This window comes from Salvelinus fontinalis, chromosome 37 (assembly GCF_029448725.1).
Source record: "Salvelinus fontinalis isolate EN_2023a chromosome 37, ASM2944872v1, whole genome shotgun sequence".
NCBI lineage: Eukaryota > Metazoa > Chordata > Actinopteri > Salmoniformes > Salmonidae > Salvelinus > Salvelinus fontinalis.
Genome location: NC_074701.1, coordinates 18,758,806 through 18,786,780, shown reverse-complemented (window position 1 = coordinate 18,786,780; position 27,975 = coordinate 18,758,806). Strand labels below are relative to the sequence as shown.

Below are 27,975 nucleotides of genomic sequence, written 5' to 3'. Positions count from 1 at the left end.
AGGGTGGTCATTGGGAGGGGGATAAAGAAGCGGGGATTGATTATGGTGGGGTGGGGACCTCGCCCTCAGCCTGAGCCACCACCGTGGTCAACTGCCCACCCAGACCCTCCCCTGGACTTTGTGCTGGTGCGCCCGGCGTTCGCACCTTGAGGGGGGGGTTCTGTAACGGTCCTGACCTGTTTTATGTTGTTTTTGTATGTGTTTATGGTCAGGGCGTGTGTTTTGGGTGGGCAGTCTATGTTTTGTATTTCTAGGTTGGTTTTTGTGTTCGGCCTGGTATGATTCTCAATTAGAGACAGGTGTGTATCGTTTGTCTCTAATTGAGAGTCATACTAAGGCAGCCAGGGTTTCACTGGGGTTTTGTGGGTGTTTGTTCCTGTGTCCACACATGGACGGTTGAAGGTTAGTCACGTTTGTTGTTTTGTAGTGTCTTGTTTGCTGTTTTCATTAAAAGATGGCTTATTTCCCTCAATCCGTATCTTGGTCCTATCCATGCTCCTCCTCGTCTAAGGGGGAGAACAACAATGACTGCCTTTACAGACCCTTTACACAGTATTTTGTTGAAGCACCTTTGGGAGCGATTACATCCTCGAGTCTTCTTGGGTATGCCGCTACAAGCTTGGCAAACCTGTATTTGGGGAGTTTCTCCCATTCTTCTCTGCAGATCCTCTCAAGCTCTGTCAGTTTGGATGGGGAGCGTCGCTGCATAGCTATTTTCTGGTCTCTCCAGAGACGTTCGATCGGGTTGAAGTCCGGGCACTGCCTGGGCCACTCAAGGACATTCAGAGACTTGTCTCAAAGCCACTCCTGCGTTGTCTTGGCTATGCTTATAGCTGTTGTCCTGTTGGAAGGTGAACCTTCGCCGCAGTCTGAGGTCCTGAGTGCTCTGGAGCAGGTTTTTATCAAGGATCTCTCTGTACTTTGCTCCGATTATCTTTCCCACGATCCTGACCAGTCTCCCAATCCCTGTCGCTGAAAAACATCCCCCCCAGCATGATGCTGCCACCACCATGCTTCACCGTAGGGATGGTACCAGGTTTCCTCCAGACGTGACGCTTGGCATTCAGGCCAAAGAGTTCAATCTTGGTTTCATCAGACCAGAGAATCTTGTTTCTCATGGTCTGGGAGTCTTTGGGTGCCTTTTGACAAACTCCATATGCCTTTTACTGAGGAGTGGCATCCGTCTAGCTAGCCAGTCTACCATAAAAGCCTGTTTGGTGGAGTGCTGCAGAGATGGTTGTTCTTCTGGAAGGTTCTCCCATCTCCACAGAGGAACTGGAGCTCTATCAGAGTGACCATTGGGTTCGTGGTCACCTCCCTGACCAAGGCCCTTCTCCCTCGATTACTCAGTTTGGCCGGGCGGCCAGTTCTAGGAAGAGTCTTGATGGTTCCAAACTTCTTCAATTTAAGAATGATGGAGGCCACTGTGTTCTTGGGGCCTTCAATGCTGCAGACATTTTTTGGAACCCTTCCCCAGATCTTTGCCTCAACACAATCCTGTCTCAGAGCTCTACAGACAATTCCTTTGACCTCATGGCTTGGTTTTTGCTCTGACATGCACTGTCAACTGTGGGACCTTAAATAGACAGGCATGTGCCTTTCCAAATCATGTCAAATCAATTGAATTTACCACAGGTGGACTCCAATCACCTTGTGGAAACATCTCAAGGATGATCAATGGAAACAGGATGCACCTGAGCTCAATTTCAAGTCTCATAGCAAAGGGTCTGAATACTTAAGTAAATATGGTATTTCTGTTTATATATTTTATAGATGTGCTAAAATTTCTAGAAACCTGTTTTCACTTTGTCATTATGGGGTATTTTGTCTAGATTGATGAGGAAAACAATTAATTTCATCCATTTTTGAAGAAGGCTGCAACATAACAAAATGTGTAAAAAGTCAAGAGGTCTGAATACTTTCCGAATGCACTGTATATTCATCAGGGGGAGAGGACTACAATACGGGGTAGAAAAATGAGGGATGGAAATAGAGATAGGATAAAGATGGATTAACAAAGGAAGGCAAAGAAAGAAAGAGAGTGATGTAACAGGAATTACATCACAGCTAAGGTCATCAGATGACAGGAGGGAGGGAGGAATGGAGGTGGAAAGGAGGTGTGTGTTTGTGTCGAATCAAATTAAATAAAATGTTATTGGTCACATACACATGGTTATCAGATGTTAATGCGAGTGTAGCGAAATGCTTCTGCTTCTAGTTCCGGCAGTGGAGTAATATCTAACAAGTAATCTAACAATTCCCCAACAACTACCTAACACACACAAATCTAAAGGGGTGAATGAGAATATGTACATGTAAATATATGGATGAACGATGGCCGAGCGGCATAGGCAAGGTGCAATAGATGGTATAAAATACAGTATATACGTATGATATGAGTAACGTAAGATATGTAAACATTATTAAAGTGACTAGTGATCCATTTATTAAAGTGGCTAGTGATTGGGTCTCAATGTAGGCAACAGCCTCTCTGAGTTAGTGATTGCTGTTTAGCAGTCTGATGGCCTTGAGATAGAGCTGTTTTTCAATCTCTGTGATTGGGAGTCCCATAGGGCGGCGCACAATTGGTCCGGGTTTGGCCGGGGTAGGCCGTCAATGTAAATAAGAATTTGTTCTTAACTGACTTGCCTAGTTAAATAAAGGATTCCATTTTTTTTATACACAATCAAAAATCTAAAGAAGAATTCAAGAAATGACAGAACAGGTCCAATTATCAATCCAAATCAAATGTTATTTGTCACATGCACCGAATACAACAGGTAAGGAAAGGGAAAGGGGGATAACTAGTCAGTTGTGCAAATGAATGCATTCAACTGAAATATGTCTTCCACATTTAACCCAACCCCTCTGAATCAGAGAGGTGCTGGGCTGCCATAATGGACATCCACATCTTCGGTGTAGACCTTATCGTGAAATGCTTACTTACAAGCCTTTAACCAACAATGCAGTTCAAGAAATAGAGTTAAGAAAATATTTTGTAAATAAACTCAAGTTTAAAAAAATTATAATAATCAAGAAGTAACACAAGAAAATGACATAACAATAACGAGGCTACATACAGGGGGTACCGGTACCCGAGTCAATGTGCAGGGGTACAGGTTAGTCGAGGTAATTTGTAAAGTGACTATGCATAGATAATAAACAGCGAGTAGCAGCAGTGTAAAAACAGACGGGGGGTGCCCATTTGATGAATTGTTCAGCAGTCTTATGGCTTTGGTGTAGAAGCTGTTAAGGAGCCTTTTGGACCTAGACTTGGTGCTACCGCTTGCTGTGCGGTAGCATAAAGAACAGTCTATGACTTGGGAGACTTGAGTCTTTGACCATTTTTGGGCCTTCCTCTGACACCGCCTGGTATGTCAGGAAGCTTGGCCCCAGTGATGTACTGGGCCGCATGCATTACCCTCTGTAGCGCCTTACGTTCAGATGCAGAGCAGTTGCCATACCAGGTGGTGATGCAACCGGTCAGGATGCTCTTGATGGTGCAGCTGTAGAACTTTTTAAGGATCTGGGGACCCATGCCAAATCTTTTCAATCTCCCGAGGGGGAAAAGGTGTTTTCGTGCCCTCTTCACAACTGTCTTGGTGTGTTTGGACCATGATAGTTCGTTGGTGATGTGGACACCAAGGAACTTGAAACTCTCGACCAGCTCCACTTCAGCCCTGTCGATGTTAATGGGGGCCTGTTCGGCCCTCCTTTTCCTATAGTCCATGATCAGCTACTTTGTCTTGCTCACGTTGAGGGAGAGGTTGTTGTCCTGGCACCACACGGCCAGGTCTCTGACCTCCTCCCTATAGAATGTATCATCGTTGTTAGTGATCAGGCCTACCACTGTTGTGTTGTCAGCAAACTCAGGCCCATACTCCACCACTACCACATATTTACAGTACTAAATCCATGTGTATTGTTGGAATCGGCTAAACGTTGAACATTGAGATATTAAATGAACGATAGGAAATGAAAGAGACTGGGGGTTATGTTAGAAGTTAATGGTTCTCTGAAGAAAGACAGAAGGCTTTGGAATGTGTTTGATGGAGGAGAGGAGAGCGATGGGTTGATATAGGGAAGACAGATGGACATCTGGGTATTAGATGAAAGAGGGGTTGAGGTCAGGAGGTGAGGACAGATTCTCTTAAGAGGGTAATAAAATGTTTGGAATCCTGTTACCCTCTTTGTTAGCTTCCTGTAGAGCCATAAAATGTAAGGATTGGAGAGAAAGAGGAGTGTCTTAAGTGGGATGTATATAAACTGTGATGTCTGAAATGTTTTGCTGTCTGATTTCAGCTGTACAGAACCTTTGGGAAGAATAAGCTTGGTTAAAGCTTCTCTAGTGTCCGTGGGTTATTTACTCTGAAAACTAAGAACCTAACAGTATGTATAGTGCGTATGTTATCGTGTGTGTGTGTGTGTGTGTGTGTGTGTGTGTGTGTGTGTGTGTGTGTGTGTGTGTGTGTGTGTGTGTGTGTGTGTGTGTGTGTGTGTGTTTGTGTGTGTATGCATGTGTCTGTGCCAATGTTTGTGTTGCTTCACAGTCCCCGCTGTTCCATATGGTGTTTTTTAATGTGTTTTTAAATCTAATTTTACTGCTTGCGTCAGTTACTTGATGTGGAATAGAGTTCCATGTAGTCATGGCTCTATGTAGTACTGTGTGCCTCCCATAGTCTGTTCTGGACTTGGGGACAGTGAAGAGACCTCTTGTGGCATGTCTTGTGGGGTATGCATGGGTGTCCGAGCTGTGTTCCAGTAGTTTAGACAGACAGCTCGGTGCATTCAACATGTCAATACCTCTCATAAATAAAAGTAGCAATGAAGTCAATCTCTCCTCATCTTTCAGCCAGGAGAGATTGACATGCATATTATTAATGTTAGCTCTCTGTGTACATCCAAAGGCCAGCCATGCTCCCTGTTCTGAGCCAATTGCAATTTTCCTAAGTCCTTTTTTTGGCACCTGACCACACGACTGAACAGTAGTCAATGTGCGACAAAACTAGGGCCTGTAGGACCTGCCTTGTTGACAGTGTTGTTAAGTAGGCAGAGCATTGTTTTATTAAAGACAGACTTCTCCCCATCTTAGCTACTACAGCATCAATATGTTTTGACCATGACAGTTTACAATCTAGTGTTACTCCAAGCAATTTAGTAATCTCAACTTGCTCAATTTCCACATTATTTATTAGAGGATTTAGTTGAGGTTTAGGGTTTAGTGAGTGTTTTGTTCCAAATAGAATGCTTTAAGTTTTAGAAATATTTAGGGCTAACTTATTCCTTGCAACCCACTCTGAAACTAACTGTAGCTCTTTGTTAACTGTTGCAGTCACTTCAGTCACTGTAGTAGCTAACGTGTATAGTGTGGAGTCATCTGCATACATAGAAACTCTGGCTTTACTCAAAGTCAGTGGCATGTCGTTAGTAAAAATTGAAAAAAGCAAGGGGGCTAAACAGCAGCCCTGGGGAATTCCTGATTCTAACTGGATTATATTTGATAGGCTTCCATTAAAGAACACCCACTGTGTTCTGTTAGACAAGTAACTCTTTATCCACATTATGGCAGGGGGAGTAAAGCCATAACACATAAGTTTTTCCAGCAGCAGACTATGATAAATAATGTCAAAAGCTGCACTGAAGTCTAACAAGACAGCCCCCACAATAATTGTATCATTAATTTCTCTCAGCCAATCACCAGTCATTTGTGTAAGTGCTGTGCTTTTTGAGTGTCCTTCCCTATAAGCATGCTGAAATTCTGTTGTCAATTTGTTTACTGTAAAATAGCATTGTATCTGGTCAAACACAATTTTTTCCAGAAGTTTACTAAGGGTTGGTAACAGGCTGATTGGTTGGCTATTTGAGCCAGTAAAGGGGACTTTACTATTCTTGGATAGTGGAATGACTTTAGCTTCCCTCCAGGCCTGAGGGCACACACTCTCTAGTAGACTTAAATTGAAGATGTGGAAAATAGCAGTGGCAATATTGTCTGCTATTATCCTCAGTAATGTGTTGTTGCCTACCCTTACCACCTGGGGGCGGCCTGTCAGGAAGTCCAGGATCCAGTTGCAGAAGAGGGAGGGGTTTAGTCCCAGGGTCCTTAGCTTAGTGATGAGCTTTGCGGGCACTATGGTGTTGAACGCTGAGCTGTAGTCAATGAACAGCATTCTCACATAGGTGTTCTTTTTGTCGAGGTGGAAAAAGGCAGTGTGGAGTGCGATTGAGAATGCGTCATCTGTGGATCTGTTAGGGCGGTATGCGAATTGGAATGGGTCTAGGGTTTCCAGCATTATGGTGTTTATGTGAGCATTGATCTGCCTTTCAAAGCACTTCATGGCTACCGACGTGAGTGTTACGTGCGGTAATCATTTATGCAGGTTACCTTCGCTTTCTTGGGCACAGGGACTATGGTGGTCGGTTTGAAACATGTAGGTATTACAGACTCGGTCAGGGAGAGGTTGAAAATGTCAGTGACGACACTTGCCAGTTGGTCCTCGCATGCTTTGAGTGCACGTCCTGGTAATCCGTCTGGCCACGCGGCTTTGTGAATGTTGGCCTGAATCCCGGAACATATTCCAGTCTGTGCTAGCAAAACAGTCCTAGCATTCGCATCATCGGACCACTTCCATATTGAGCGAGTCACTGGTACTTCCTGCTTTAGTTTTTGCTTGTAAGCAGGAATCAATAGGATAGAATTATGGTCAGATTTACCAAATGGAGGGCGAGGGAGAACTTCGTATGCGTCTCTGTGTGTGGAGTAAATGTGGTCTAGAGTTTTTTTCCTCTGGTTGCACATGTGACATGCTGGTAGAAATTAGGTAAAATGGATTTAAGTTTGCTTGCATTAAAGTCCCAGGCCAATACGAGCCCCGCTTCTGGGTGAGCATTTTCTTGCTTGCTTATGGCCTTATACAGATCGTTGAGTGCGGTCTTATTGCCAGCATCGGTTTATGGTGGTAAATAGACGGCTACGAATAATATAGATGAAAACTCTCTTGGTAGATAGTGTGGTCTACAGCTTATCATTAGGTATTCTACCTCAGGCGAGCAATACCTCAAGACTTCTTTAATATTAGACATCGTGCACCAGCAGTTAATGACAAACAGACACACACCAACGCCCCTCGTCTTACCAGACATAGCTGCTCTGTCCTGCCGATGCATGGAGAAGCCAGCCAGCTCTATATTATCCGTGTCGTTGTTCAGCCACGTCTCGGTGAAACATAAGATATTACAGTTTTAAATGTCCTGTTGGTAGGATTGTCTTAATCGTAAATCGTCCTGTTTGTTTTCCAATGATTGCACGTTGGCCAATAATACGGAGGGTAGTGGAGGTTACCTACTCGTTGGCGAATTCTTACAAGGCACCCCGCCCTCCTCCCCCTTTTCGTCCATCTTTTCTTCAGGTTGATGACGGGGATTTGGGCCTTGTCTTGACAAAGCAGTATATCCTTCACGTCGGACTCATTAAAGAAAAATCTTTGTCCAGTTCGAGGTGAGTAATCGCTGTTCTGATGTCCAGAAGCTCTTTTCGGTCGTAAGAGATGGTAGCAGCAACATTATGTACAAAATGAGTTACAAACAATGCGAAAAAAACAAAACAAAATAGCACAGTTGGTTAGGAGCCCGTAAAATGGCCACCATCCCCTCCGGCGCCATTATCACAGAGTAGACTTATTAGAGTGATAGAATTCAGAATATAAATTGGTGGTGTGTATGGACAGTAAATAATTTGGAAGAAAATGGTATGTACAGTAGTAGGTATAATAGGATGAGCTATTTCTAGAATACCGAGTCATACCAAAGAATGTAAAAATGGGACCTGATGCGGCTCTGCTTGGCACTCAGCCTTAAGGAGATAGATTGAGGGTAAGGCCCTGCGATAGACTAGCGTCCTGTGCAGGGGGTGTACTTGTACATCAAGCTGCCTCAGTCTACGGAAACATTAGATAGGCTCCTGCCCTATTAGCTGTTCCGGCTCGCTCAAGCCAAAGCTTGTGCAAGGCTACTTAGGTCAAGAATACAGTATATACATACACAGTGAGTAAACAACAGTTTGTAAACAGAATGTGAGGTGACCAGCATTCAATGACTATGTACATGGGGCAGTAGGTGTGTATGTATAAGTGTGTAGTCTGTGTAAATACAGATGGAAAAGCAGGTGTACTCACATGTCCCACAAGTAGAGGTTGGGCCACACCTTGTCTCCGTGCCTACATGAGCTCTGGGCTGAATGTAACACTTCCTCTAGGTCCTCCAGAGGTGGAGGCTCACCTCACATTTGGCTCACATACACACCTCTGCCCAGAGTCACATGACCCTGACACACCTGACACACAACCCACTAGCTCACCTGTCTTGCTGGACAGCACCTGAAGCTCCCTCATTGTAAAGCCTGAACATAAACAGTGTAACGTTAGTCCTCACCTCATACATGCCTTGAACATAAACAGACATAGACCATTACCTCCTCACTGCAAACTCTCACTAGGCACACTTGTTTTTGCTTGCCTGGTGTGCAGAGATTTTAAACATGCCTTTGACAGCAAGTGACTGACATGAACAGTTGGAACAGTTGGTACAGATGGAACAGTTGAAACAGTTGGTACAGATGGAATAGTTGAAACAGTTGGTACAGATGGAATAGTTGAAACAGTTGAAACAGTTGAAACAGTTGGCACAGTTGGCACAGTTGGCACAGATGGAACAGTTTGCGGTGTTGACAAAATGTATAATGTACAGTATATCACAAAAGTGAGTACACCCTTCACATTTTTCTAAATATTTGAGTATATCTTTTCATGTGACAGCACTGAAGAAATGACACTTTGCTACAATGTAAAGTAGTGAGTGTACAGCTTGTATAACAGTGTAAATTTGCTGTCCCCTCAAAATAACTCAACACACAGCCATTAATGTCTTAACCGCTGGCAACAAAAGTGAGTACACCCCTAAGTGAAAATGTCCTTATTGGGCCCAAAGTGTCAATATTTTGTGAAGCCACCATCATTTTCCAGCACCGTCTTAACCCTCTTGGGCATGGAGTTCACCAGAGCTTCACAGGTTGTCACTGGAGTCCTCTTCCACTCCTCCATGACGACATCACAGAGCTGGTGGATGTTAGAGACCTTGCACTCCTCCACCTTCCGTTTGAGGATGCCCCACAGATGCTCAATAGGGTTTAGGTCTGGAGACATGCTTGGCCAGTCCATCACCTTTACCCTCAGCTTCTTTAGCAAGGCAGGGGTCGTCTTGGAGCTGTGTTTGGGGTCGTTATCATGTTGGAATACTGCCCTGCGGCCCAGTCACCGAAGGGAGGGGATCATGCCCTGCTTCAGTATGTCACAGTACATGTTGGCATTCATGGTTCCCTCAATGAACTGTAGCTCCCCAGTGCCGGCAGCACTCATGCAGCCCTAGACCATGACACTCCCACCACCATGCTTGACTGTAGGCAAGACACACTTGTCTTTGTACTCCTCACCTGGTTACCGCCACACACGCTTGACACCATCTGAACCAAATACGTTTATCTTGGTCTCATAAGACCACAGGACATGATTCCAGTAATCCATGTCCTTAGTCTGCTTGTCTTCAGCAAACTGTTTGCGGGATTTCTTGTGCATCATCTTTAGAAGAGGCTTCCTTCTGGGACGACAGCCATGCAGACCAATTTGATGCAGTGTACGGCGTATGGTCTGAGCACTGACAGGCTGACCCCCCACCCCTTCAACCTTTGCAGCAATGCTGGCAGCACTCATACGTCTATTTCCCAAAGACAACCTCTGGATATGACGCTGAGCACGTGCACTCAACTTCTTTGGTCGACCATGGCGAGGGCTGTTCTGAGTGGAACCTGTCCAGTTCAACCACTGTATGGTCTTGGCCACTGTGCTGCAGCTCAGTTTCAGGGTCTTGGCAATCTTCTTATAGCCCAGGCCATCTTTATGTAGAGCAACACATTTTTTTTTCAGATCCTCAGAGAGTTCTTTGCCATGAGGTGCCATGTTGAACTTCCAGTGACCAGTCAGTATGAGGGAGTGTGAGAGCAATGACACCAAATTTAACACACCTGCTCCCTATTCACACCTGAGACCTTGTAACACTAACGAGTCACATGACACCGGGGAGGGAAAATGGCTAATTGGGCCCAATTTGGACATTTTCACTTAGGGGTGTACTCACTTTTGTTGCCAGCGGTTTAGACATTAATGGCTGTGTGTTGAGTTATTTTGAGGGGACAGCAAATTTACACTGTTATACAAGCTGTACACTCACTACTTTACATTGTAGCAAAGTGTCATTTCTTCAGTGGTGTCACATGAAAAGATATACTCAAATATTTAGAAAAATGTGAGGGGTGTACTCACTTTTGTGATATACTGTATATACCCCCTCTATTGGAGATTGAACCACAATGGTGCATAATGTCTGCAGGATTGAATTAAGGGAAAAATGCTAGTCAAGGCTACAAGAACCCTACTAAATCACTGGCTGTATAAAGCAGAATTCACAAATCTACAAATTTCAGGGGTACTTGAATGAAGAGAGACAGTCTAAAACTAATTTAGGCTCGCAATAGGGACATCACAAGGATCCTGGATAGCACGGACACTGACGTTTGAGAGCACCAGAAGAGGTAAAGAGGCGGAGCTGGAGATGGGAGGATCGTGGCGGAAGTGGATGTCGAGTGTAAAACGAGAAGCGGGTCGAGTGGCGTTGGAGAAGAGGAATGGAGAACAGTAGTATCAAAGAATGGAATTTTAAAAAATGAAGTGTTGAAAACTGAAGGGGATGATAAATGTATGTCAGACAAGGATTAGTTTCTTAATGGGATGCACTTTTTTTATAAGGATGATAGTGAATACCTCCCTTTCATGTAAATCTAGGATATATGAGATACCAAGTAAGAGCTTTGTCCCAAAACCACTGCAATGCAAAAACTGCAAAATATTTGGTCATGTTTCAAATGTGTGCAGAAGAAGGAGTATAAGGATGATCGGAGTGAAGAACAGCCATGTTGCAATTGTGGTGGGGATCATGACCCAGAGTTTGTGGAGCGGAAGAGGCTGGTCAGAGGAGCTATAGGAGGACGGGCTCATTGTAATGGCTGGAATAGGCTCCTGAGCCTGTGTAGGGATCTAACACGTATTATTTATGTTAACAGTAGAGGCAAGGAGCATGTTGAGTGACTTTCTGGTAGTCAGTATTTTAATCCACATAATTTTTGGGATCTTTTATTTTCATCCAGCACAGTAGGTGGCGGCAATACAACTTTTGGATGTAGTCTGCCGTAAAACCCCAACGAAGGAGAATAAACCCAAAGCTTGTGACGTCTATGAAAACATTGGCAAAATGGCAGCGACCATGAGAAACGTGGATGATATTCGGGATAGAGTAATATTAGGTGAATTTGATGTAAAAAATGTAAGTGGTGTAAAATTATCCATTAAAAACAAATATGAGATGCTGTCTATGACCAGAATATGTGGGCAGGTATTCTTGGAATAAACGGGTGGGCATGTTAGCTAACAACATCATAATGTGCAGCTAACGAGTTAGCTAGTACAGTAGAAAATACAACACCGTTCTCACGAAGTTTTGTCATAAAAAGTATTTCCTGTATTTGATAGGTTCATACAACCGATTACCCTGGCAATTATCCAGGCTACGATGATACATGGAGCTTGCAGAAATTCCAAAAGGTAACGTTAGCTAGCTAACAGAAACAACGTTATGCTGTCCAGATTTTACATTCAGATCTGTTGCGTGGAATGCCCATATATACACATTACACTATAATATATCTATTGCAGAATTTCAGAATCGACGTGGTGCAAATGGATGAGACTTCTCTGGAGTTCGACATGGTGGGCATAGACGCAGCTATCGCCAATGCCTTTCGACGGATATTACTCGCAGAGGTAGCTTCTACTTAGATAGCATCCTGCCAATGTCCGTGTTTGATGGCACAGAACAAATAACATGTATTAATCCGCCCTCTCCTAGGTCCCTACTATGGCTGTCGAGAAGGTGTTCATTTACAACAACACATCCATAATTCAGGATGAGATCCTTGCCCACAGGCTGGGCTTGATCCCTATCAAGGGTGACCCACGATTGTTTGAGTACCGAAACGCAGGTACGTTTATACTGCTGACCTTCCTGTCCCCACTGACAATGGCCAAACAAAGTGTCATGTAGAGGGCCACCACCAGCTACATCAGTTTTGTTTGTACAAGTTTAAGTAATTTGTGCTTTTCTCAGGGGATGAGGAAGGCACAGAAATAGACACAATTCAACTTCAACTGAAGATCAAATGCACCAGGAACCTCAGAGCCACCAAAGACTCTGCTGACCCCCAGGAACTTTACCTGAACCACATGGGTAGGTAAGGCCATGGACACACTGGGAGTTTGTGTCCAAGAATGGGAGTGGGAGTCATCCATTGCCGGATTAATGACAATGGAGATGTATGTACGACAAACAAACACAAATGGTATGTCGTTTTACATATGTAACTCTTATGGAAAAGTATGGTAGAGATGAGTTGTACTTTTGGCTGTGGAAAAAATTGTCAATCATGTACGTCATATATTATTTTATCCGTGTTCATGTGTCTAAGAGTGGCCACAGTCTTATGAGAAGCTGAACATAATTTTCTCATGACTTCAGATTCAGTGTTTACAAGTCACATGTTCAGGGTTGCAGGTGTGATTGCAGAGTACAGTGAAAATCATAGGCTCCGAGCTCCAACATGCAGGACTAAGTGAAATACAATAATGAAAATGGTAATAAACATTACATGAACTGGAGCCGGAAGAAATGGCAGCCGTTTTATGGGCGCGTAGCCAATTGTGCTATTATGTGTTTTTTTTTCACGTTATTTGTAACTTATTTTGTACATAATGTTTCTGCCACCGTATCTTACTGCAAAAAAGAGCTTCTGGATATCAAGACAGCGATCACTCACCTCGGATTAGACAAAAATTTCACGCACAGGATGTACTTCAGACACCCGATAAGGCCGATATCCCCGTCATTGGTAGGAGAAAGAGACGCTGGTATAGAGGACACAGGGCGGGGTGCCTTGTAAGGATCTGCCATTGGCGAGTGGGAAATCTGCCTTTACCATCAATATTACTTGCCAACGTACAATCATTGGACAATAAATTAGACGAGGTACGATCATGAATATCCTACCAATGGGACATTAAAAAAAGAATATCTTATGTTTCACTGAATCATGGCTGAATGACGGCAGGGTAGCCTAGTTGTTAGAGCATTGGACTAGTAACCGAAAGGTTGCAAGATTGAATCCCCGAGCTGACAAGGTATAAATCTGTCGTTCTGCCCCTGAACAAGGCAGTTAACCCACTGTTCCAAGGCCGTCATTGAAAATAAGAATTTGTTCTTAAACTGACTTGCCTAGTTAAATAAAGGTAAAATAAAGAATTACGACATTCAGCTGGCAGGATATACGCTGCACCGGCTAGATAGAACAGCACGCTCCGGTAAAACGAGGTTGCGGTCTGTGTATATTTGTAAACAACAGCTGGTGCACGAAATCTAAGGAAGTCTCTATACTCGCCTGAAGTACAGTATCTCATGATAAGCTGTATACCACACTATTTGAAAAGAGAGTTTTCATCTATATTTTACATGGCTGTTAACTTACCACCACAGACGGATGCTGGCACTAAGACCACACTCAGTCAGCTGTATAAGGAAATAAGCAAACAGGAAAACGCCCACCCAGAGGCGGCACTCCTAGTAGCCGGGGACTTTAATGCAGGAAAACTGAAATCAGTCTTGCCTAATTTCTATCAAGATGTTAAATGTGCAACCAGAGAAAAAAAAAACTAGACCACCTTTACACAGAGACGTATACAAAGCTCTCCCTCGCCCGCCATTTGGCAAATCTGACCATAATTCCATCTTCCTGATTCCTACTTACAAGAAAAAGCTAAAGTGGGAAGCACCAGTGACTCGGTCATTAAAGAAGTGGTCAGATGATGCGGATGCTAAGCTACAGGACTGTTTTGCTAGCACAGACTGGAATATGTTCCGGGATTCCTCTAATGGCATTGAGGAGTACACCACATCAGTTACTGGCTTCATCAATAAGTGCATCGATGACGTCGTCCCCACAGTGACTGTACGTACATACCCCAACCAGAAACCATGGATTACAGGCAACATCCGCACTGAGCTAAAGGTTAGAGCTGCCGCCTTCAAGAAGCGGGACCCTAACCTGTACACTTATAAGAAATCCCGCTACGCCGTCAGACGACCCATCAAACAGGCAAAGTGCCAATACAGGACTAAGATTGAATCGTACTACACCGCCGGCTCCGATGCTCGTCTTATGTGGCAGGGCCTGCAAACTATTAGACTAGCAGACTACAAAGGGAAGCACAGCCGCAAACTGCCCAGTGACGCAAGCCTATCAGACGAGCTAAATCACTTATTTGCACGCTTCGAGGCAAGCAACACTGAGGCATGCATGAGAGCATCAGCTGTTCTGGACAACTGTGTGATCACGCTCTCCGTAGCCAACGTGCGGAAGACCTTTAAACAGGTCAACATTCACAAGGCCGCTGGGCCAGACTGATTACCAGGCCGGGTGCTCTGTGCATGTGCTGACCAACTGGCAGGTGTCTTCACTGACATTTTCAACATGTCCCTGATTGAGTCTGTAATACCAACATGTTTCAAGCAGACCACCCTGTGCCCAAGAACACTAAGGTAACCTGCCTAAATGACTACAGACCCGTAGCACTCCCGTACGTAGCCATGAAGTGCTTTGAAAGGCTGGTCATGGTTCACATTAACACCATTATCCCACAAACCCTAGATCACTCCAATTCACACACCGCTCTAACAGATCCACACATGATGCAATCTCTAATGCACTCCACACTGCCCTTTCCCGCCTGGACAAAAGGAACACCTACGTGAGAATGCTATTTATTGACTACAACTCAGTGTTCAACACCATAGTGCCCTCAAAGCTCATCACTAAGCTAAGGATCCTGGGACTAAACACTGCAACTGAATCCTGGGCTTCTTGATAGGCCGCCCCCAGGTGGTAAGTGTAGGTAGCAACACATCTGCCACGCTGATCCTCAACACTGGAGCCCCTCGGGTGCGTGCTCAGTCCCCTCTTGTACTCCCTGTTCACCCACGACTGCATGGTTAGGCACGACTCCAACACCATCATTACGTTTGCAGATGACACAACAGTGGTAGGCCTGATCACTGACAATGACGAGACAGCCTATAGGGAGGAGGTCAGAGACCTGGCCGGGTGGTGCAAGAATAACAACCTATCCCTCAAGACAAAGGAGATGATTGTGGACTACAGAAAAAAGCGGACCAAGCATACCCCCATTCTCATCGACGGGGCCGTAGTGGAGCAGGTTGAGAGCTTCAAGTTCTTTGGTGTCCACATCACCAACAAACTATCATAGTCCAAACACACCAAGACAGTTGTGAAGAGGGCACGACAAGCCTATTCTCCCTCAGGAAACTAAAAAGATTTGGCATGGGTCCTCAGATCCTCAAAAGGTTCTACAGCTGCAACATTGAGAGCATCCTGACAGGTTGCATCACTGCCTGGTACGGCAACTGCTCAGCCTCCGACCGCAAGACCCTACAGTACATGACTGGGGCTAACCCGCCTGCCATCCAGGACCTCTATACCAGGTGGTGTCAAAGGAAGGCCCTAAAAATTGTCAAAGACTCCAGCCACTCCAGTCACAGACTGTTCTCTCTGCTACCGCATGGCAAGCGGTACCGGAGCACCAAGTCTAGGACCGAAATGATTCTCAAAAGCTTTTACCCCCAAGCCATAAGACTCCTGAATAGGTAATCAAATGGTTACCCGGACTATGCATTGTGTTCACCCTCCCTCCAACCCCCCCACCGGTTAGTCGGGCTGTTACCTCAAATATCCCGACTAACCGGTGCACCCGCACATTGACTCTGTACCGGTACCACCTGTATATAGCCTCGCTACTGTTTTTTTATTTATTTTTATTACTTATCTATTGTTGACCTAATAACTATTTCTTACTTAACTGCTCTGTTGGTTAAGGGCGTGTAAGTAAGCATTTCACTAAGGTTGATGTTCACTAATACCTGTTGTATTTGGAGCACGTGACAAATAAACTTTGATTTGATTTGACATTAAACAGTCCATCCAGGATTCCGCAAATCTGCAACCACATTTTTTGCTACATCAATAATGCCCTGCATATTATGCGAGGGCTAGACCAATCACCACACTATTTACAAATAAAACAGTCAAATCAATGCAATATTTTAGCATAAAACGGACCCCTCACCGCAGAACAAAAAGAGAGCAATTTCAAACAATCACCGCACATTTACTGTGTAATATCAAGCCAAACGTCAACCAACTTTTTCCCTCGTGAGTGCATTTTCGCGACAAATTCTGAAAAATTATTGCATATTGCCATGCTAAATGTAAGAATTGCCTCAGCAAAATCAAGCATTTTTGCCTGAAAATATCACATAAAATCTGAAATGTTATACATATTCTCATTAAAGTGAATAATTCAACCTTTTCTAGTCTGTGCAGAGGTGCCTCTTTAACCTGTAATGTCTTTGATTTTTTCCTCAGTGTACTCCAAGGACATGAAGTGGGTCCCTATTGGGAACCAAGCTGATGTGTTTGCAGATATCGACATCGGTCCAGTACATGGGGACATCCTTCTGGCACAGCTCCGGCCTGGACAGGAGCTGGATATAGTCATGCACTGCGTGAAAGGCATTGGTGAGAGGACTTTCTCTGAAAAATGTGATAAAGTCTGCTTAATGGCAATCTCAGACTACAGTTAACCTAAAGCCTTCTCAATCCCTGTAACCAATGAAGTAATGGTAAAAAATGTATAACAGGTGGGTGTTTGCTATCTGGGGTGATTTAAGTTATGCTTCCTATAGTTTCAATGCATTTCTTCGTGAGAGATGGGTTAATGCTTCTGCAAAATAAAAAAGTGTTTACGTTAATATACCCTCACTACACCATTGCCTGCAACTACAGCTCTCAGTCAAATGATGTTGAAATGAGTGATCGCTTTCTTTCCTGTTTTGATGGCTCAATCCTATGCTCTATTTTCCAGGTCAAGACCACGCCAAATTTTCACCTGTGGCTACAGCCAGTTACAGACTCCTTCCTGAGATCACACTAATGGAAACAGTGGAGGGGGAGAAAGCGGAGCGACTAAAACGCTGCTTCTCCCCTGGAGTCATTGAGGTGGAGAACCATGGGGGTAAAACAGTAGCTATAACATTTTGAAGCATTATGTCAGGATGGCTGAGGGGTTTAGTGCACTGAGTTCAGGTCGTAGTGTCCCCTGGAGGTGTGGGTTCGAATCCCACTTCTGAAAACAACCTTTATGGACAGCAGGTAGCCTAGCGGTTACAGCATTGGGCCAGGAACTGAAAGGTCGCTAGTTTGAATCCCAGAGCCAACAAGGTGAAAAATTTCGATATGCCCTTGAGCAAGGCACTTAGCCCTAATTGCTCCAGAGTCGCCATGACCTCACTCTTAGGGTGTCTCAGGGGGAGTTGGGATATGCAACAACAAAAAATGCTTTATTTCACACAAGTATAATAAGCACTTGTACATGTGTAAAACAGGACAAATATAAGCACGCACCAAATTATTATTAAAGTGTACTTACACTGTAGCTATTTATGATCCATGTAGCTTATGATCCCACTTCTGAAAACAACCTTTATGGGTGGCAGGTAGCCTAGTGGTTAGAGCGTTGGGCCAGTAACCGAAAGGTTGCTGAATCGAATCCCTGAGCTGACAAGGTAAAAATCTGTTGTTCTGCCACTGAACAAGGCAGTTAACACGCTGTTCCCTGGTAGGTTGTCATTGTAAATAAGAATTTGTTCTGAACTGACTTGCCTGGTTAAATAAAGGTTAAATGTATAATTTAAAAGTATTTTTAATCTTCTGTCCCAGGAAAGGTTGTTGCCAAGGTGGTGAACAGTCGCTTAGATACCTGCAGTAGGGAGGTTCTCCGACATGACGACCTCAAGAACGCTGTGAAGCTTGCAAGAGTGCGGGACCATTTCATCTGTATGTACCCAGTGAATTTAGAAATCACTGTTTCCTGCTTGGTGAATTTGTGAAATGTACAGTAATAATGTCTGGTGGTACAGGTCATAGCCCATAACTGTTGTGTTGCACTGTAGAAGCTAATTGTTTGTTTTTCCTCAGTGATTATTTTACTTTTATAGTAGTATAGTTTGTAGTAGTATAGTTTGGCATTCTGCGCATGAGCACTCATCAATCCTGTGTTTCCTCTTTCCCATAAAGTTTCTGTAGAATCCACTGGCATCCTGGCACCTGATGTCTTGGTCACAGAGGCCATCAAAGTTCTCATGACCAAGTGTCGAAGATTCCTCAGTGAGCTCGACTCCACGGAGATGGAATAATAGCAATTAAGTTGGACCACATGTAAATACCCACTACAGGGGTGAGACATTTGTGTTGAGTCTGTGTGCAACATGCTTTGGACCTGGAAAGGGCAACTCCAGTCCTTGCGGCCTGAATGGTGTCATACTTTTTTGTCCCATTTAACACCTGTTTCCAATAATCAACTAATGATATTCAGTTCAGAATGCAATTAGTTTAATCAGCTGTGTTTGCAAGGGATAGGGGAGAAAAGTGGGACACCACTCTGCCCCCAAGGTCTGAAGTTGCCCATCCCAGCTTTGGACAATAGAATACAATACCAGTTGGAATAAAAGCACCCTGTAGAAATGCTGAGGATGCTTTGTTTTTTATTACCATCCTATGTACCCAGCTTGAGATGGTTTGTCATCCCCAATAAGAGTTGTGCCACTTATGTACTATATTTTGTATTCAAATGAATGTTTATGTCACTTGCAAATCCTTATGGCTCATGTCATTAGCCCATTTGTAGAGTTGTGCCTGAATTCCATCCTTTTAGGTGAAACCATTACAAGAAAATGTGTTTTTAGTATTTACTGAATGAAGAGGGTGGTAACTCTTAAGCATATAGTACACAGCGAGGTGCAGTTATGTTTTGTGTACTGTATAGACTTGTGCGACAAAAGTAAAGCATATTACATTTTACTCTAGATGATGTTGCAAAGTCGGTGTGTATTTCCTATCCCCTTCCGTTCTATTCCAAAGTGTGTACATTGTTTGATGGTGTCTTGAAACAAGATATGGTATGCATTGGGCCCAGTTTCCCGATAGCGATGTGACATGCGTTTCCCAAAACACTACGAGAGAACGTTCGCTAAGTGCGTCGTTACTAATCGAAATAAATTAAGCACTGCTTTCAGATCGGCGTTTTCCCTTTCACATATGGCTACAAATATTGAGGCGGCTTATTCTAATGCGTACCCTATAATAAAGCACTAAAGATTTGGCACATTGCGCGCACATGAAATACATTGAGGCAAATTACACTGCGCTCACTTAGCTAAATATAACTATTGAATTCACATTAATTTTAGTTCACTATAATTCAAATATATAGGCACATGTGGCCTAAACTGTATTTATCTTTAAATACAACTATTTTATTCACATTCATTTTAGTTCACTATAATTCAAATATATAGGCACATGTGGCCTATACTGTATTTATCTTTTAATAGTCATCTCGGTTTTCATTTGAAGCGTCTATCATTCGCTTGTATGCAAAGAAATGGGCGTCTTTGTATTTGGAAGGTCAAACGATGTTAGGCTACATATGAGATGTATTGAGACAAATAAGCCTACTGATCGTCGCAAAATATAACTTAATTGTTTGAACATTAAATGTATTTCAATATGATTGAAAATAGGCATATAGACTACTGTATTTGTATTTTAATGCAGTCATCTTGGTTTTAATTTGAAGCATTTTTATACGTCTCTGGTGTGTATCAATTGAAAGACATTGGCAACTTTTTATTTTGTGCTCAACTTTGTTGTTTAGCGGTCCCAGAGAGGGGGATAAACCACGTGATTCTATGTTTAGTGGAAATCTGTGTATTAAGTGGGCAAAAAGCATCGAACGACGCTGGGGCAAGTGTGGTCTGATGCAGGCGTTAGATTACGAGCTTCTTCAAGTGCAACGTTAATAAAGAGGGTTTTGGGAAACAACTCGGAGATGTAACGATGAATTTAGCCTTAAAATGCCTTTGGGAAACCAGGCCTAGCGCTGGACACAGCTCTTTGCACGGACGACAGCAGCGACATAGACTGCTCTTGTTTTCTTTGCTCAAGTGAATAGAAATGGTTGTATACAATATTGCAAGACTTTCTTCGAGCACAGTTCAGAGAGAGAACGTTCCCTATAAAACGTCATTTCCCCTATCCGTGGCAAATTAAGATGGCGGCCGTTGTAGAAGGAGTAGAGCGAGGTTTTGAAGCCCTGGATTGCGACTCTGTGTTACCGAGATTGTCTACACCACCTCCGGATCAACCACACCAGAACAACCCGCTATTAGGACTTCCCATTGTGGCGATTGAGATGGTTTTCAATTTCCTGTCTTACGACGAAATCAGCCTCATACGCTTGGTGAGAGGGAACAAAAACAAACCACGAAGCAAATGGCAATGCGGCGTCTGGCTAATCTAGTTGTTGCTAGCTATGTCAGAGACGTTATCGGCTATCGTTATGTAGCTAGTGTGAGTAGCAAGTGAGGTTATTGGCTAGCTAATAAGTTCCTTCCCAAGTTAAGTCGTAACATGCATTGATTCACTGTTTATATGTTTGAACAAAATGTAATATATTTCCCCACTGAATAATACTATGGTGCCGAACTATAGTACGTGCTAAGCTAAGTTTATTTGCACCAGCTTTGTCAACAACACACCTGTTCCATTCCATTTCAGGTTGCTATATCGCGCTAGTAGGGGTCTCCCGGATGGAATTCGTGGCAAACTAGTCAAATGTATATTAACATGGTTATAATATTGCCTGTCTAATGATATTGGTATTTGTTTTCTATCTTGCTAAATGTGTTAACATACTAGTGCTAGCTAGGTAACGTTTTCTTGTGTATTCTGTATGACCACAGTAACTAACGTTTGTTAGCTACACATTTTGAAGTTGGCATTTCTGCTATCCCGAGTGAATCAAGTATTTCCTTTAATTTACTTGCATCTGAAAGAAAGTGGTACAAGAGACCAATTTAACATTTTGATATCACTTTCAAGGAATTTCAATGTGATATCAAAATAGTACATTTTCCAGGGAAACCAGAGAACTCGATGAATGTTGGAGCTATGTTTGTGTCGAGGAGTAGGCTATTTTTCAGTTTCACGCTTTTCATCTGGCCACTTTGTTTGAGCATCACCGGCTGTAAGTGTCATGCAAGGGCATGGAGAGGTTGGAGGTGTTGTGAAAGACGAGTCCCAATAGCTACTAACTCAAACATACCTTCCCGCCCCTGTTCTTTTCCCAGGTATGCAAGCGCATGGACATGATCTGTCAGCGCATGCTGAACCAAGGCTTCCTCAAGGTGGAGCGCTACCACAGCCTGTGCCAGAGGCAGGTCAAAGCCCAGCTGCCAAGGTCAGTATCAACACCACTGGAGGCAGAGAATTATATAGTATGCTACTTGAATACAAGTGGGATGTTTTGCTAGGCCTATGTCCTGAAGCAAATCATTGAATAGGCCTACTGTGTAGAGGCAATGAAACCAAAAGTGCTGAATGGTTTGAGCTCTGTAGGAACCACAGATTGGTATAAAGCACATTTGGGAAATCTGTAACTTTAATCCAAGCCCATGTTTTTCTCTCCTGGTAACAAGTGGATTATTTTGGGGTAATGAAATAATAAATACACTGAACAAAAATAGAAACTCAACATGTACTGTGGTTCATGAGCTGAAATGTAAATTAATCCCAGAAATGTTCCATATGGACAAAGCTTATTTCTCTAATTTTGTGCACACATTTGTTTATATCATGTTATTAAGCATTTCTCCTTAGCCAAGATAATCCATCCACCTTGCATATCAAGAAGCTGATGAAACAGCATGATCATTACACAGGTGCACCTTGTGCTGGGAACTAACAGACCATTTAAATGTGCTACTCACCCCATTGTCAGAGGCACCAGTGTATTACAGAAGTGATTACCTCATGCCTTAAAGCTATGAAACACATTTACTGTATGTTTTTGTTGAATTTCTTCACCTCATTCTTTTATTCCAAATCACTCATCTTCACTGTTGGATGATCCTTGGAAAGTGATTGTTGACTCATAAATGTTACTTGCATCATGAAGGTCTCTGTCTGGTCCAGTGTGTGTATTTAGTGAGTTTTGTGTTGTGGCAGGCGGGAGTCAGAGCGGAGGAACCACTCCCTGGCCCGTCATGCTGACATCCTGGCTGCCGTAGAAACGCGCCTCTCCCTACTCAACATGACCTTCATGAAATATGTGGACTCAAATCTCTGCTGCTTCATCCCTGGCAAGGTACCTAACTACATCCTCTGTAACCTACCAGTCACTATCTACCTGGCACAATATATGCCAATTTATAGAAGGAAATGTTAATTTCAGGTATTTTTGTGGTATTCTTTATTTAATTTTTTTGTCAACAAGCTTTAGCTCTATTTGGCCACAAGATGGCACTCCTGCTCTTAGATTGACGATAGTTTAGGGAAATAATCTGGTCTGGGTAAATGATGAAAGCAGAATCTCAATTTAAAGTATTCTAATTTAAGTGGAAGACCAGTTCCATCCCAATATGATGATACTAGCTACTTCTTCAAACTTGCAAAGTCTTGGCCTCAACAACATAACACAAATTCTTAACATTCTAAGCCAAATGAGGTTTAGGATACATTGTATAAGGTTCCCAGCATGTGATTGTCTTTCCCTAAGGTGATTGATGAGATCTACCGTGTGCTGCGCTATGTGAACTCTACACGCGCTCCCCAGCGAGCTCACGAGGTGCTGCAGGAGCTGCGGGACATCTCTTCCATGGCCATGGAATACTTTGATGAAAAGATTGTCCCCATCCTGAAGAAGAGGCTTCCCGGGGCCGACCTGTCAGGGCGCCTCATCGGATCTTCCCCAGGTAATTGACAACTACACTGACCTTTTATGGCCAATAAAGGTCTTGTAATGTACAGACGCCCATGTAATTTAGTCATGTTAATTTTATTCATAATATCTTTATTGTTCAGCTACCCATTTTAAGATTGTACATAAGATCATCGTTCTCTCTGCCTACCTTCAGTGGCCAGCCCCTCTACCTCCCTGACCACCATGTCCCTGCTGGCCAAGAACACGCCGTCGCGCTCTGAGATGACCAAGGTGCAACAGCAGGTGAAGGTGAATGGGGTGTCCATGACTGCGTTGCGGAGGGAGATGCAAGAGGTGCGTGTCAAGCAGCTGGAGCAGCAGAAGCAGCTGCAGGACCAGGAGCAGAAGCTGCTGGAGCAGACTCAGGTTATCGGGGAGCAGAATGCCCGGCTGGCTGAGCTGGAGCACAAGCTCAGGGAACTGATGGACAGTGCGGTGGGGGGAGGGGCCGGGCCAGCCGTACCCTCCACCTCCTCGGCTTCTTCCTCAACAGGCTCAGCTGCCGTCGCCCCGTCTTCTGCTGCTGTCACCACGGCAGCCAGTGCCATGGACGCAGCGGTGGAGACAGGGGGCAGCCCGCCCCTGAAACGCACCAGGAAGAGCTCAGACCTCCTGCGTCAGTCCAAACGTCTGCGGAGCAAGAAATAGGACGCTCAATGTTATTTGGGGTTCAGTCTGATTGGACCTCCCATGTCCTGTGACATGATTTTAATTCTTATTGTTTGGAATGTCTTTAAGAAAGGGGGTTATGGTAAAGAAGTCTAGAGTCACTGTGTCCCTGGTGTTGTATCCCCCTTGTCATTGCCCTCTCAAATTCACACAAACTACATCATGGACATGTTTATGCTGATTAGACCAGCATATTTGGGCAAGAGTGCTGGTAGTCTCCACAGTTTAACCACTGACTTTCTAAAGCCACTAAGAATTTGCACATTAGTTGAAGGGTGAGGGTTAGGTTAAAGTCTAAAACACTCAATCTTTGTGTTCACTCTTGTCCATCAAGAAAAGTCAATCCACATTAGGGTTTCGGCTCCTAGTCAGGAGAGTCTTTGTGGTGAAGATGAGAAGTAATGAGCGCTTCTAATGTGCATTGCATAACCACTGTAAGGTTGACTGAGTGGGAAAAATGCATTGAAAATTTTGTCTAGATGAGATCACTTCGGTAAGTGTTCTGCCGCTGAACAAATTTTGTTGACTCAAATAACTTTTTTTTGTTTAAGATTCTAATTGTTCTGTCTGTTGCCAGGCTGGATTGCTTGAAAATATCCTTGCTCAATGTAGACCCCTGATAGGATTACCATCTTATTTTTTTATTTTCTGAGACTGGCTAAATTAGTAGATTGTGTGAGATTTTGGCAATTACCATTTGTGTGCGTGCAGTTTAAGGTAGTTTACATGCTAGCTGTTCTGTTAGACTTCGTCATTACGCTAACGCTACTTTGCAATGGCTTCGAGAAACTATCTTTAACTTCAAACTGCACGCAGAGATATAAATCTTACACCATCCCTTTAAAAAATGATTTGATTCCTGCCTTGGGGGGATATTACATTACTTGCCCTTCCCATCAAACATTTGGTGCAATAAAATGTATTTTTTTAATTAATTTTTTTAAAGGAAGTTATTCTCTATTTTTAATACTTAAGTTAACCCTCCCCTGTCTAAAAAATATAATCTTGCCCAGAGCGAATTGTTTATTTTAGTCTGGTTTTGTGATATTTCACATAATGCAAAGGAGAGGTTTTTGAGGGGTTCCTGTTATAAGTGTTTAGTTGGTGAAAGGACACGCCGTTGATTTGAAATGCATTACTGTGTTCCACATGAACATGCTGTCTTTGACACGCCCTGTTGAGTTGAAGACAGGCAGGCTAATGTGTAGATTGATCATGTAGCCGAGGTAGCGTCTCTAAAGCCATGGTGCCTGGGAAATAGAGGAAAGGGACTCTTTTTACATTAGGCAAAGGAAGGACTGCTATAGGAGCCCACAAGACTTATACTTTTCACAGATCAATCATTTCCAATAAGTTCTGGCACATTCATTTTTCCTTCAGTGCTACAGTAATTTTGCTCCACCATTGACTATGTTTTTTGAGATTACATTCATCGATCAAATGGCTGAAATTATGCTAGCTCAAATGCTAACCCCATGTTTATACTAGTCTGTGTAAAAGGTGAATTATATAGTCAAGTATCGGCTGTCTTTGGGGAAGATGAATCAAAGCTTTATGTAAGAAATTGAAATTACCACCTGAATCAATTGGCCAGACTGGTGGGTCTGTCTTAGTGGTCAAAGGTAAATTTGCCACATGTCTCCACTCCAGTGTGTCATTTGCAGTTGTCATCTAGGTCAGCGTCTGTATATTAAACTTATTGTTATGCTATCTTTGTACACCAAAAAAGTTGAGTCCTATGTAACACCAAGATGAATCTGTTTAAGACGCATTCAGATTTGCCCAAAAACTACAGTTGAGGTTTACCAATGATGTTTTAAGCCCTACTAAAGAAATTGTGAAAGGAGTTCAACTAAATGTGACATGGATTTTAAGTCTTAGTTTTTTCCTTAATTGCTACAAAAAGTACATTTCTCTTGCACAACATCACCCTTCCCATTTTAAGATATTTTTGCACTCACGGTTCTCTTTTGCCTTGTGAGGTTTGGGGACACTCTTTTCACACCACTTTGACACAGCTACGACGTTATTGTTTTTCGTAGCTGATTAGAAGGGCATTTTTGCTAACTTTTTTTCCCCCTACCCTTAACCTCAGTGTCCTAACATGCTACCTTAATTATCCTAACCTGTGTAAGTTCTCTTAACCTGCTACGAAAAAGTCACTTCTGGTCGTAGCTGTATCGAAGTGGAGTGAAAGGGTTTTTATTTTTTGTGAGGCTAGCTTGTGAGCCCATATTGCGGCTGGAAATTAGTTAAGAATGACCACTACTTGTGGCATAACTTTTGCGGCATACTGGGTAATGCAGTTCACAACTGAGTGGACTCAAGCGTGTATTATAAATGCACTGTCCAGGAAACACTTATCTAGTGGCTTAATTTGAGACTGCGTCTCAGTTTAGAAATGAGTGTACTGTAAACTTCATGTACTTCAAAAGTGTAGATTGCATTATTGTATGTATTAAGAAAAATCTTGCAAATTGGCCTATTTGGGGTTAACTGTATGGGTTGTTACACACATTACCGTTACAAATGAAGCATTAAAAGAAGTTAACATATCCAGATATTGTTGTGTGTTTAGTTTTGCATAAATTTATTTACTGTAATTTAAATGTGCTAATTCCTGACTGCATTGTGACAAAGCATGATCCATATGAGGAACATACAGTACCATTCAAAAGTTTGGACATTACTCATTCAAAGGTTTTTCTTTTATTGTAGAAGAATAGTGAAGACCTCAACTATGACATAACACATGTAGTAACCAAAAAAGTGTTAAACAAATCAAAATATATTTTTGATTCAAGTATCCAGCCTTTGCCTTTGATAGTGTTGTACACTCTTGGCATTCTCTCAATCAGCTTAATCTGGAATGCTTTTACCACAGTCTTGAAGGAGTTCCCACATATGCTGAACACTTGTTGGCTGCTTTTCCTTCACTCTGTGGTCCAACTCATCCCGAAACCATCTCAATTGGGTTGAGGTCGGGTGCTTGTGGAGGCCAGGTCATCTGACGCAGCACTCCATCACTTCTTGGTCAATTAGCCCTTACACAGCCTGGCGGTGTGTTGGGTCATTGTCCTGTTGAAAAATAAATGATAGTCCCACTAAGCGCAAACCAGATGGGATGGCGTGTCACCAGAAAACTGTGGTAGCCATGCTGGTTAAGTGTGCCTTGAATTTGAAATAAATCGGTGTCACCAGCAAAGCACCATCACACTTCCTCCTCCATGCTTTACGGTGGGAACCACACATGCGGAGATAATTAAATTGTTTAACTTGGGTCAAACTTTTCGGGTAGACTTCCACAAGCTTCCCACAATAACTTGGGTGAATTTTGGCCCATTCCTCCTGACAGAGCTGGTGTGACTGAGTCAGGTTTGTAGGCCTCCTTGCTCGCACATGCTTTTTCAGTTCTGCCCACAAATGTTCTATGGGATTGAGGTCAGGGCTTTGTGATGGCCACTCCAATACATTGACTTTGTTGTCCTTAAGCCATTTTGCCACAACTTTGGAAGTATGCTTGGGGTCATTGTCCATTTGGAAGACCCATTTGCGACCAAGCTTTAACTTCCTGACTGATGTCTTGAGATGTTGCTTGAGTATATCCACATCATTTTCCTGCCTCATGATGCCATCTATTTTGTGAAGTGCACCAGTCCCTCCTGCAGCAAAGCATCCCCACAACATGATGCTGCCACCCCCGTGCTTCACGGTTGGGATAGTGTTCTTCAGCTTGCAAGCCACCCCCTTTTTCCTCCAAACATAATGATGGTCATTATGGCCTAACAGTTCTATTTTTGTTTCATCAGACCAGAGGACATTTCTCCAAAAAGTACGATCTTTGTCCCCATGTGCAGTTGCAAACCGTAGTCTACCTTTTTTATGGTGGTTTTGGAGCAGTGGCCTCTTCCTTGCTGAACGGCCTTTCAGGTTATGTCGATATAGGACTCGCTTTACTCTGGATAAGATACTTTTGTTCCTGTTTCCTCCAGCATCTTCACAAGGTCCTTTGCTGTTGTTCTGGGGACCCACTGGGGAGTCAGGCCCAACCAATCAGAATGAGTTTTGTCCCACAAAAGGGCTTTATTACAGACAGAAATACTCCTCAGTTTCATCAGCTATCTGGGTGGCTGGTCTCAGATGATCCCGTAGGTGAAGAAGCCGGATATGGAGATCCTGGGCTGGCGTGGTTACACGTGGTCTG

The 27,975-nt window shown here is 43.3% G+C and overlaps 2 protein-coding genes across 2 annotated transcripts; both read left to right on the top strand.

Annotated features, from left to right (window-relative positions):
• The first annotated feature begins 11,318 nt into the window (after positions 1–11,318).
• Positions 11,319–19,146, top strand: LOC129836306 (DNA-directed RNA polymerases I and III subunit RPAC1-like). The gene is made up of 9 exons (XM_055902285.1): positions 11,319–11,427; positions 11,634–11,705; positions 11,817–11,924; positions 12,010–12,142; positions 12,268–12,387; positions 16,649–16,801; positions 17,148–17,297; positions 18,002–18,118; positions 18,359–19,146. Exons 1-9 carry the CDS (start codon positions 11,356–11,358, stop codon positions 18,475–18,477), a joined length of 1,044 nt encoding a protein of 347 aa, XP_055758260.1. The 5' UTR covers positions 11,319–11,355; the 3' UTR covers positions 18,478–19,146.
• Positions 19,147–19,246: 100 nt separating this feature from the next.
• On the top strand, positions 19,247–26,330 carry LOC129836305 (F-box only protein 28-like). The gene is made up of 5 exons (XM_055902284.1): positions 19,247–20,582; positions 21,472–21,581; positions 22,349–22,487; positions 22,899–23,094; positions 23,257–26,330. The coding sequence occupies exons 1-5, from the start codon at positions 20,394–20,396 to the stop codon at positions 23,748–23,750; spliced, it is 1,128 nt and encodes a 375-aa protein (XP_055758259.1). The 5' UTR covers positions 19,247–20,393; the 3' UTR covers positions 23,751–26,330.
• The last annotated feature ends 1,645 nt before the right edge of the window (positions 26,331–27,975 follow it).

Excerpts from the sequence above, each read along its gene's own strand:
- LOC129836306 (XM_055902285.1), top strand. The coding sequence starts at position 11,356 with ATGGCAGCGACCATGAGAAACGTGGATGATATTCGGGATAGAGTAATA. Across the intron at positions 11,428-11,633 it reads GTGAATTTGATGTAAAAAAT|GTTCATACAACCGATTACCC; the intron begins GTAAGTGGTGTA and ends TGTATTTGATAG. Across the intron at positions 12,388-16,648 it reads ACTTTACCTGAACCACATGG|TGTACTCCAAGGACATGAAG; the intron begins GTAGGTAAGGCC and ends TTTTTTCCTCAG.
- LOC129836305 (XM_055902284.1), top strand. The coding sequence starts at position 20,394 with ATGGCGGCCGTTGTAGAAGGAGTAGAGCGAGGTTTTGAAGCCCTGGAT. Across the intron at positions 22,488-22,898 it reads GCTGCTTCATCCCTGGCAAG|GTGATTGATGAGATCTACCG; the intron begins GTACCTAACTAC and ends TCTTTCCCTAAG. Across the intron at positions 23,095-23,256 it reads CCTCATCGGATCTTCCCCAG|TGGCCAGCCCCTCTACCTCC; the intron begins GTAATTGACAAC and ends GCCTACCTTCAG.